Source organism: Balearica regulorum, chromosome 11 (genome assembly GCF_011004875.1).
Source record: "Balearica regulorum gibbericeps isolate bBalReg1 chromosome 11, bBalReg1.pri, whole genome shotgun sequence".
NCBI lineage: Eukaryota > Metazoa > Chordata > Aves > Gruiformes > Gruidae > Balearica > Balearica regulorum.
In genome coordinates, this window is record NC_046194.1 from 13,763,285 (window position 1) to 13,774,793 (window position 11,509).

Sequence of the window (11,509 nt, forward strand, 5' to 3'; positions counted from 1 at the left end):
GGATGCTGGGAGGAAGACAGATTTTGATGGAGCAGAGAGAAATCAGGGATAATACAAAACTTCTTATGGGATGTTTTGGGGAAGGGACACAGAAAAGGAAAGGAAGAGATCAAAACAGACTGGATTAATTTATAATCAGAAATTAAATCTCCCTAAAAGTTATACACAGAAATAAGAGTTAGAAATGTGGCTATATATCCCATCAGTGTATTCATACTTTGTAAAAGATGAATTCCCCGGCAGCAGCACAGAAAATGTACGCTGAAGCTCTACAGCAGGGTTACCATCTAGAACTTCATGGGGTCACAAGAACCAGCCCCATCACCTAAATTAATTATACTCTTTAATGGCATATTTATTGGGATACTTGATCTATAGGAAAGTGAGAAATTCAAGAAGAGAAGGTTAAGATGTGCACTGCACAGAAACCTGAGGCAGGAATTCAGGTAGGACTTAAATGGAATGACTTCAAGATGCTTTCACACTCAGCTCCAAGGATTTAAGAATGAGTGGGTGGAAAGAAATTGAATATTACCTGTTTTTCTAGAAATGCTGAAATCTGAGAAACCCCTACATGAAGACCGAGAGACTTTCTAAGTGGATTTTGGACATTATTAATTTTGCAGAGGTCAGGGAGCCACTTGTTTTTGAATTAAGATTGCATTTGAAAAGAAATCTGCAGTGGCAGCTAATCTAGCAATTACCTTCCTGGTTACCTGTAAGAATATCTAAATGATGCGTCTATCCCCTATGATTGTATAAAAGGGTAGAACAAGCTTGTTTCAAGGTGAGAGAATTTGATCCTTTCCTGATAAGAGAGGTAAAGAGAGAAAGAGAAAGGTTTCATGGAGTATGAAATTGGTTAGGGAAATATGCCTTAAGCACCTGAAGACGGCCACGAGAGAACTAGAATGAGCTTCTCTGAATAAATCACCAGCAGTAATAGGCCTGCTTCCCTTAGCAAAATGACTTTTAGGATGAGTAGTATAATGAAAAGATAGAATGATATTGGGGTGTAACTTACACTAACTCTGATTTAGCTGAAGTCAATATCTTGAATATCACCTTATACAAGTATCACTAGAAGTTTTTAATCACTTCCTTGCTTGATGGAAAAAAGCAGAATGGTGATCTCTGTACAGAGAGCTACTGTCAGAAGTGGTAGCTAGAAGGCTGCATTAACAGAAACCACTGTTCCTTGATGACCATCTATTCTTCCCTCCCCTCAGGATTTTGGAAATGCTACTTTAGATTCATAGATGTGGCAGCTAAAAGGAGCAATTACCATCATCTACTGCAACTTCATGTCTCCCACAGGCCAAAGAACATCACCCAGGAGTTCTTACTTTGTGCTCATAATTGTTGAGCTATAATGTCTTTTAGAATGCTATCTACTTTTGATTTAAAGACTTCAAATTATCATAAGCCATCCAAAGAAACTAAATTAAAAGTTGGACTTTATAATAGCCATTAATATATTTTTCATTCAGTTCTTTTGTGAGCAAGAGTACTATTAGCTTGAGGTACAACTATAGCCATTTATATTACTGAGAGAGGATTTATTTTTAAAGAAGTTACTCAAAACATTTGACAATTTCATAGGCAGTCAGTGTACAGAATGCCCTGTGGTACATAAGCACATCTATTTAAATCAGAAAACAATTTCTTACTGACCTGCAAAAGGCATTTTTGGGAAAACTGAAGAATTTTATACATCTTGTTTACGTGTTTTAACTATGGAGATGAACTATAATGATATTGTTCTGTTCTTGTCAGAACATATAGAATTCCCTTAATGCCATTAATGTAAATTCTTTCTTGACAAAAAGCTTTTATTAAGCATATCTTGTTTAAAGCAACTTCATTGGTCACAATCATCAGGAAAAAAAAAAAGTTAAAATGCTGATTCAAAACATTAGAATGTAATTTTCTTACATTTAAATTATTAAGAATAAGCTCTACTGTAAAGAATACACTTTATAACTTTAATTCTTATATAAAACAAAACTTGTTTTTACTTCTTTTCAATGACAAATAATATATACCACTATGGGCATTTATATTTAAATCTCTTAAAATGCTTTTTGGATTTTATCTTATCTCCCTTTTCTGTCACTGATCTCAAGTGTCAACACTTTCATAATACTGGTACTGAGAAAATTCAGAAGAAGCTCAAAAAGTACTGCTTGATCTTTATTAGTATATGCACAAATACATGCTTATACGCAGAGACCACTACGTCAAAACTTTTCTTTCGAATACAACTCTAGTAGTTCATTAAATGATTGAATAGAAATGAATGAACATTGTAGTAAGTATGAGTTCAAGCTGCAGCATTTAAAGGCTTGTATATATACTTAAAATGAAGAACAAGCCAAAGTATTTTGCTTGAAAAGGGTCTTTAATAAAAAGTAAGTAGGAATAATATTTTTAGGTCCTGATCTGAAGTCCATTGATGGTAATGGAAAGCCTCATGCTGACTTTACCAGGCTTTGCAATAAGTCCATGCTTTTTATCTTGAAATCTCCAAGTAACATGTTTAAATAGATTGGTAAGAATGCCAAAATTCAGAATGACAATCAGAAGAATAAAACCAGTGATGTTTCGGAAGTGACAGGTAAACTGAAATGATCCAGATATTCCCGAGAGAGTTTTCAGATTTCTACATGCTGTAAACCTCTTGTAGCAGAACTATAACAGACCTAGGACCATATGTAGCATCAAGCTTCTAGTTCTCCTAAAAGAATATTCACAGTCTAAAGGCTAGATGAGGTCTTTGTCTCAAAAATCATGGGGTATTATAGAACAGAATCCTGTATCTTTTCTTCTGCATGAATTTCTCAACCACTGCCACTTTGAGGGGCAAAAGTTCAGCAATACCTAGGTTACATGTTGTGGGTGGCCCTGGTGCATAATGCTACCTCCCAAGCTCTCATGAGAGCTCGGGCAATAAAAAATGCTCCAGGCTGCTGTAACCAACTATGTGGTTCACCTGCTGTGGGTCACCCACTGTAATCTTGAATGTGAAAGATGTACTTCAAATGTTAGACTATTGATTCTCTCCCCTCCTCCTGAGAGATACTCTCAACTCACTGATATTCATAAATAATAAAGGAACTTCAGATACGCCACAGTCAAAAGTGGATACCTTACAGATGAAAGTGAAAAGATAAAACACATGGAAAAAAAACCCCCAAAAGTGTCTATTTAAATATTTGCAATATGCTTTATTTTGTCAAGTTATCAGGAAAATGATGACTTGCATTTATAGCTATGCTTAGGTCCTCTCTTGGATTAGACAATTAGATGTCCATCTCTAGAGTACATTACAATAGACACAACTATTCCTTAGATCACAGGTTGTGAGATAAAAAAATGTCATTTCAGAGATCTCAATTACCACACACTGACACAGTAACTTTGATTGTTTTGCATCTTTTAAACTAAGGAATTGTTTAACACACAAACCTTATGAACTTAATCAAACAGCTATGTACACATCTGATTGTGCAAATTCCTGGTATAATCCTGCTTATACTGAACTAAACATTTGTTCAGTGACAACACTACTAGGCCTTTAGAGGCTTTTACAGTCTTTTCCTGAGACAATGTAAAAGTACACACAACCATGTGAGAACTGTATGCTTATCAAAAACATTCATGACTGTACTAATGTGGAAGCTGAGGCACCAAAGCACCTCAGTAATTTGAATATACTTGCTTCCATTTTCAGTCTTCTCTAAATTGAGTTGGACTTTATGTATGACTGACATCAGAATAGCTCAAAGTATTTACTGATGCTATTAACGCTATGTGTTTCTGCCATATCAAGGTACCAAAAAAATTATGTAAGGCAAGCATTAATTACATGCACAGTGATAAACATGGTCTTTTAGACTTGTGGAAATCTGACAAAACAAAGCAAATTATTTCTTTAAGGAAGGGGTCTGTCTCACATTAAATCTTTCCAGAAATGTAAACAGAAGTTTTACATTGAGAAAAAATCAGTTTTGAGCCAAAGATGAATAGAGTAAAAAAAGTGTCTTCTGAACTATGCTAAAACAGTGACTAAAAGTGCAGTATGGGCCAGATTCTGCTTTCATGCATGGGTGCCTGATTTCTCCTGATGGTAATTTTATGCATTTACTGAAGGAAAGTAAACTTACTGCTACTGAGAAGGCTAGTTTTCCCTCTCACTTGTGTTAAATGCCAGCATCAGGTGAGAGAAGAATGGACTGATTTTATGTCCATTCAGAGTATACTCCAATTTATGAGCTCCCACTGGTGAGGCTATAATTCATCCTTCAGAAGTTCTTATCCTCTGTATTCGATGAACCCTGTATGAGTTACAAGTGTATTTATTTGTATGTAGTATTTTCAGCAAAAACCTGAGAAATGCAGTGCACTAATTATAATGCAAATTTTGTTTCTGCTCCCTTTTTAGAACAAATTTAGCTTCAGAGAAACTAGGTATACAGGAACACACATAATTTAGAAATTGACTTAGACATCCTTATTTCATGTAACAGATTGAAAGGCCTAACTACAGTATCAGCATTTGTTCCTTGCAGTCAAGAATCATGTTTTAACCAGTAAATTAATGGTGTAAATCTCAAAAGCCAATCTGAGATTGCCACCCTGGATTTTAATATATTTTTATTCCCGATACAGAGAAACAGACAAGACAAACTTTGAGCAAAATTCTTATTTCAAGAAGCTTTTGCACCAGCTCAGTTCCATTCTGTTTAACGGTGGTAATCCTAATTTACCACATTGTAAATGCTAGAATCAGGCCATTTGTTTAAAGGCTTTGCTTTGTAATTAGGTAGTCACACACATGTAGCTAAAAACAAGATCATAATACTCTATGCTGAAGCATATAATTGAAGCCAAGACTGGGTCATGTATTCAAAAGCCACCTTTTGTCTTTTATAGAAGTATTTTTAGAAATTTTAGTATGCAAATATACACATGTGCCTACATTGTTGCACTCTGCTGAATGTTATGTCAGATTAAACAAGTACTGCATCTTTGTTAATTACAATACTTAGAAGAAAATTGTAAAGCATGTTACCACACAGTTAATATGTGGGTTTAAAGTTCATATTTGTATGGGAGGATCTGACTAGGTTGTCAAGATCTATATTTTTCTATGAGGCAAGACGACTGTTGCAAATCCTGAACTGACATGATAGGTTGCTGGCAAGTATGTGAGAGTGACAGAACAACCACATCGCTCACCAACTGACTTCCTCCAGACACTAGGACTCCATCCTTCCACCTAAGGGTGCAAACCCAAGGTACCTGAAAGATAGATTTGGGAAGAGCTCGCTTTTACCTTGGCCCTTAATAATTACAGGCATTGGGATTTCTACTCAACATTATTTGCATATAGAAATGCTTACAAAAACAATCTGAAATGACAGAATATGGAGGCTGCAGGATTCAACATAATTCAGGAAAGGCTTACTTAAGAGAGCTTGCTTTACTTATGGCTTTTGCACTTGTTTCCTTTAGAGTATCAACAGGTTTTGGATGTTTTGTTTTCTTTTTCTTTAGAAACAAATGAACAGATTATTACAGCCTCAGTTTCATTAGTATAAATTCAAAATATTTCTAGTGGCTTCTTACAGACATCAGATCAATTTTTGATATTTTTCCAGAATAGGATTCTATGAATTCCAGTGGAAATTACATATGAGAAGTGAAAATTAGATAAGAATGTGGCCTTGGTGTATTTAAAGAAGGTGCTTCTTAAGAGCAGTTCTTTTAAGAGAAAGTTCAATTTTACCCTTTTGTTTCCAAAATCCTCTAAGGATTTTTTTCTCTTGCTTCTCCCAGGGCCTACCTCCATCTATATCCTCCCATTTATTCTGTGTTTTCTGCACCATTTTGTCTGCATTGCCACATAACATCTCTTACTGCTGATACTTTGTTCCTTCTCAACATGTACTAGCTGAAAGTAGCCTCCCTCTTTCTTTCCACCTCATTGACTCTCTAACCCATTTCTAAACATATCCTTGCCTTCTCCCTTGTCTACGGCTCTTAATTCTCTTTGTCTCTCCAACGTTCATTTTTTAATGAATTACTCAATTTACTATTTACAGCCTTTAGAGCACTCCAGGACACAAAAATACATAATATAATAAATATAGGCATGACTTTCATTGCTTGGAGGTGGAACATTTTGAAGTCAGCTGGAGATGTCTCTGAATGATGGTTTTGGGGTCCACACACAGAAATCCTCCTGCTTTTACTCAGTCTCTATGGGACATGGTTATTTTGCATTGTACTTAAGGTTCCCTTTCTGTGAGCACTTTGCCACTTGTAGAATCAGTCACTGAACATGAATGCATACAGGGTATTAGCTAATTTTAGTAAATTACTTTTCTTATTGATGATCATTTCATGCCTAGGTTTCTTTAGCATGAATTTTTGAATCCAGCTCTTTTATTTTTAATTTAAATTAGATATTTGGACATAATATTGTTTCTGGGAAATGTGCCTCTGTATTAAAGTTTCATGACTTTAGGCTGGGAAAGAGTGGAATGTGTTGACTGGAGTTCCAATGAGCACTTCATCAGGAATGTAAGTGCCAACAAGCAAATCCCAGAGCATTTACTAGATCTGGTCATAAAGAATGCCATTTCCCCTCTGCTTGAGATAACATGAAAATGTGTAAGTTATCAAAATATATTTGTAGACAGAATTGGTCTGGAGTAACAGGAATCAGAGGGAAAAGATTATGAAACCATATGCACCCTATTCTCTTTTATAACATGATTCCTTTAAGTCAAAGATGTTAAGAGTTTATGTAGGTGTATGGGTATCAAAAGAGCTCTTTGTATCACTGGAAAGGTTGCCAACTGTTCTGTTATGCTGGGAAAGGAAAGACACTCTGGTACCTCTTCCAAATAAAAAGTGCTTAATTGATATGGGCCACTCAATGTGTTCTGATCTTCCCAGGGTGAGAGACTTAGCTCAAAACATGCACACATCAGAAGAGCTGCCAGTTTATGGAAGTTGCTATCTGTTTAGTAGTCAGCCAAAAAATTAAATATTTTTGGTTTAGACTACCTACAGGCAAATCATGTAGCAGTTCAGATGACTAGAAAATGTTTTTCCACATCCCTTACACACATACAGCAATAGAAATAGAAAAGGGTGGCAAAGCAAGTAGTGAAGATCTTTTTTCAGTGACATAGAAGTTGCACATTCACAGTTATTATCAACTCCTTTTCCTAGAGGAGAAGGCCAAGTCTTTCACTTAGGGATTAAACAAGGCCTTATTCAAAATCAGTGAAAAGTAAATATCTAACCCCTGCTTTACTATTTCCAGGGGATTTGAGCAGCAGACTGTAAATGACACTAAATGACATCTTAAGGGGGTAGAACAGTTATTAAATACATGCTGTGAAAGGAAGGTTTGTTCTGTTTAGAAGAAAAATTTTAAAGTTTCTTTTTCCTAAATCAAATGGCATTATTAGTAACACAGTCAAGGGAAATTAAAGAAGAGCCCTTTTTAAAAATTACTTTTAATCGGAACTTACATTAAAGACACCCTTACTTATTTTTCAGTGAAGGAGGTTATATTGTCAGCTACGAAACACTTGTTTATGGTAGCAATAAACTCTGCCATTCCAGGCTGCTTACCAAAAGACAGCCAAAAACCAGCTCCATGAAGGACAATAAGAGGAGCTAATTTACACTCTTCCCCAAGCTAAGAGGAACGAGGAAGGAGATATGGCTTAGTCACAATTTATTTTCTATACTGCTGTGGAGGTAGTTCAGCTATTAGCATATTGTAATGCTATGTTGTAATGTCTGTCTTCAGTCAGCGAACATCCTGCCTGGTCCCCGTGAGATACTGCCTTGCAGTACAGTTATAATAAAAATAAATATTGTCAAAACAATATAAGCAAGCTTGTTAGTTTACTCAGCATAATCTGAAAGTTTCCTTTAGTGCTTTTTTAAGAGTTGGTCATTTAAATTAGAACGATAAATTAAGATTTTATTTAAGAAAGGGCATGCAAACAATGATGTCTGGATTGGGTGTACTGCAGAGTCCACGTAAAGACACATGATGCTCTCTTTCTGCTCTTACTATACATACAAAATATGGTAATTTATAAGAAAAGCCTTATTATGGTTTTGTCACCGAAATCCGGGAATAAACCTCGTAACACCAATGTAGTGTTAAAAGGCAGGCATTCTTTATTGCAGCGCTGGATGCACGGGGGATAGTTCCACCTAACGTGCATACCTAGCCTACGAACATGCACATATTTATATTCTCAATACACACATGGTCACAATTACATCACATAGTTACATAGTTACTTCATTATGATTGGTGTAAAACTTTCTCGCTTTGCTTTTAAAGCTATATACTTAAAGAAATTCAGAGAGCATGCCCAGTGAGGGGTGGTCGTACCTTGGAGGTGGGTAGTTTTTAGCATGGAGGTGTGTTTTGGTATTATAATGAGATTATAATGAACAAAGTTCACTCAAAGGACATGATTTTGACAGAAAATGAAATATTATTTGGCTCACGTACCAATAATGCAGTTTATCAGTTCCATGGTACATACCAACCCCACAGTTTATCAGTTCCATGGTACCACCAAGCTCTCAGGTCCTCATTCCTAAAATATTTTCTCATTCCCTACTATTGCTAATAATCTCATCTTGATCCCATCACCATGGTTAAAAGGTTAAACACATCGGTTACAATCCCCCCTTTGGAAGTTTTGAAATAATCACCTTTTCAATATTTCCACTATACTAATTATTTTCTATGTGTTGAAGGAAACTCTGGGATTGTTTGTTTATTTTGCTGTTTCACAACAGCTTGGATGATCATATGAGTGAGAGAAGTTTCACGAATAATTTGTTTTTTCAGATGTGTTAACCGATTCATCATTTTTCAAGTTATAATATATAATATTACTGACAAGGTCATACTGATCAAAACTAATGTTAAGAGAATCACGATGGGGTGACACAACTTGTTTAGGATGCCTGTAGCAGTAGGCGACCATCCGAAAAGTGTGTCCCACCATTTAACTTCTGCATCTCTCTGCACTCTTTCAAAAACTCGATGTATTTCTTTCACATTGTGATGAACAGTTATTAGGGTTTTCTGCCCATTTTCCTTAATTTTTTCCAGAATTTCAATCAAATCCTTGTGTCGTAATAACTGTTTTACTAAAGTGAGATTCATTCCAATGGGGATAGGTAATAATTCATGAATCAACATGTAATTAGACTGCAAAAGTTGGTGCGATGTGACCGGGGTCGAATAAGAAAAGTCACATCCATCAATCTTAGTAAAATTACAAATACAAAAATTTGAATTATTTTTAATCTCTACCACTACCTCATCTATATATAAAAAATCACAAACAGTTCTCAAGCATACACAGCCCTTGCCAATATATATAAGTATGGTTTCAGGGTTTTCGTTAGGATGAACCTCAAAATGGCAAATATTTTGTTCAGTGTCTAAACAAATGTCTTGTGCCTCAATTGCATTACCTTTACAGACAAATCCTTGTTGTTCCCACACGATGCAAGATTCCAAATTAACAGTTTGCCATTTTTCATTCACCTTTCGGGCCCATACTCTATGCTCGGAAGGATAGAGTATAGTTCCATTATGGTTTATCCCTAATGCAATGATGGGATAAATTGAGTATTTGGTAGCATTGGATATAGTGAGCACAAAAGTTGTAGCTGTGTTTGTAACGGGATCATAAGTAAAGTTTACCAGGCTCCACCAGGACTGGAGTTCTTTCTCAAAATCAGTAACACTGTCCCAAATTATTTTCCTAATTTCAGTAGGGAGAGTGCCTTCTTCGCCTTCTCTTATAATTGAGGCAGCCACCGACTGCATCCATAATTGAGCCTGGATACAACTGAGAGCCAAGGAGAGGTTATTTTGGATCACCCCAAGTGCGTCCGTAATTAACTCGTGGTCCCTTACATTTATTCTTTCCCATGTGGGTAATATACTTGACAACAGCCACTGGTTAGTTCCTAAAGCCAGTAAAGAAGATCGTAAAGGTTGTTGTAATCTAGCCAAATCACTAATTGAGGCCGCCAATTTGTTCATTATTACTTCTGAATCAATGCTATTTAAAACTCCCAATCCTGTTCCCAAAACACCGGTCAAGTCTCTTTGTGTTCTTTTCGTAGTAAGAGTTCGTTTTTGTAGCCAGGTTGTCCACCCCTCATATGAGATTTTTAAGAAAGGTGAACAAGCTGGTTGAATATCTGAAACATTGTTTTGCATTGACAATTCAACTTGTTTGAGAGACCATGCCGGGTTAAACAACATTTGTTGCAAGCCTGTATTTCTGATCACATATGGTCCAATTTCAAAGATTTTCGGGTTAAGCGCAACAATTGGTTGGGTAGTAGGTATTATAACGTCTATTTTAAGTTCTCCCCAGTATTTGGTGTTATTTGTACCACATATCACTTTACGGGAGTATTGTACAGCAGTCAAATTTAACCAACAGTCTAAATTTTGATCTTTACACAAAATAGGGCCATGTGATCCATTTTCATAACTGTTTATAGGTTCAATGCGAGATTCAGTGATTAATCTGCATCTTATTGTGATGTCATTCCCTTGTGGTACCATAAAAGAGGGGGTGACTTCACTTTTACTAGTTAACGTAAAAAAGGGTATCTGTGCCAGCATGCATGACTACTGCAACAAGCATCACTAGGGGTTTAGTTACAACATTTATCTTGAATTTGAATGTAAGGCCTTGTAATCCTCCTGTCAATGGATTAGGTCGCCAATTGCATATCACATAAACTGGCTTAGTCAAAGTAAAATTGTGCCAACAATCTCCTTGTTCCTTAATACAGAATTTGGTGATTTCAACATTATTGGTACTAAGGTCTAAGGAGTAATTACCGACATTCTGCTGGCGGCAACACGTAATGAGAGAATCTTGTTTGTTACATTTCCATTCTGTGGTGGGACAGAGTCTCGTTGTAAGATTAGAACTAGGGTCTAATAGATTTCCAGTGATGGTAACTGAAGAAGCTTTCTCATGAAGAGATCCTTCCATCTTTCTGCATCCTACTTGGATTTTTTCTCCAATTGTTCCTGTTAAGACACGGACCCAGTCCTTTCTGTCCCATTCCCACTCAGGTGGGTGGTAAACTTCAGATTCATGCATTACCACAGTGGCTAAATTTGGGGAACGGTCTTTGGGATATGGTCCCATCATAGCTTGGGACCATGGCCATTCCGTATTTCTTTGGCTACAGATCAGCGACAAAACACAAAAAAGTGTTATTAACCCAATCAAACAATTCATAATATTCATAGTTCAACACATAACATGCAAACCCTTTATAAATTTTCCATTTTGAAAACCAGTTCTTTTAGCTTTCCAGTTCCCTGTCAAATTTTCTACACAGTCTGAGTTTCAAAGGTCCTTTTTGCATAGATGTCCACTGCTCTGACGGTGCCTTCTTTACTCGAGTA

General features: G+C 36.2%; 1 protein-coding gene across 1 annotated transcript; it reads right to left on the reverse strand.

Moving 5' to 3' along the window:
* Positions 1-8,926: 8,926 nt before the first annotated feature.
* LOC142603362 (uncharacterized) lies at positions 8,927-10,708 on the reverse strand. The gene has a single exon (XM_075763430.1). The coding sequence runs from the start codon at positions 10,706-10,708 to the stop codon at positions 8,927-8,929; it is 1,782 nt and encodes a 593-aa protein (XP_075619545.1).
* Positions 10,709-11,509: the final 801 nt, after the last annotated feature.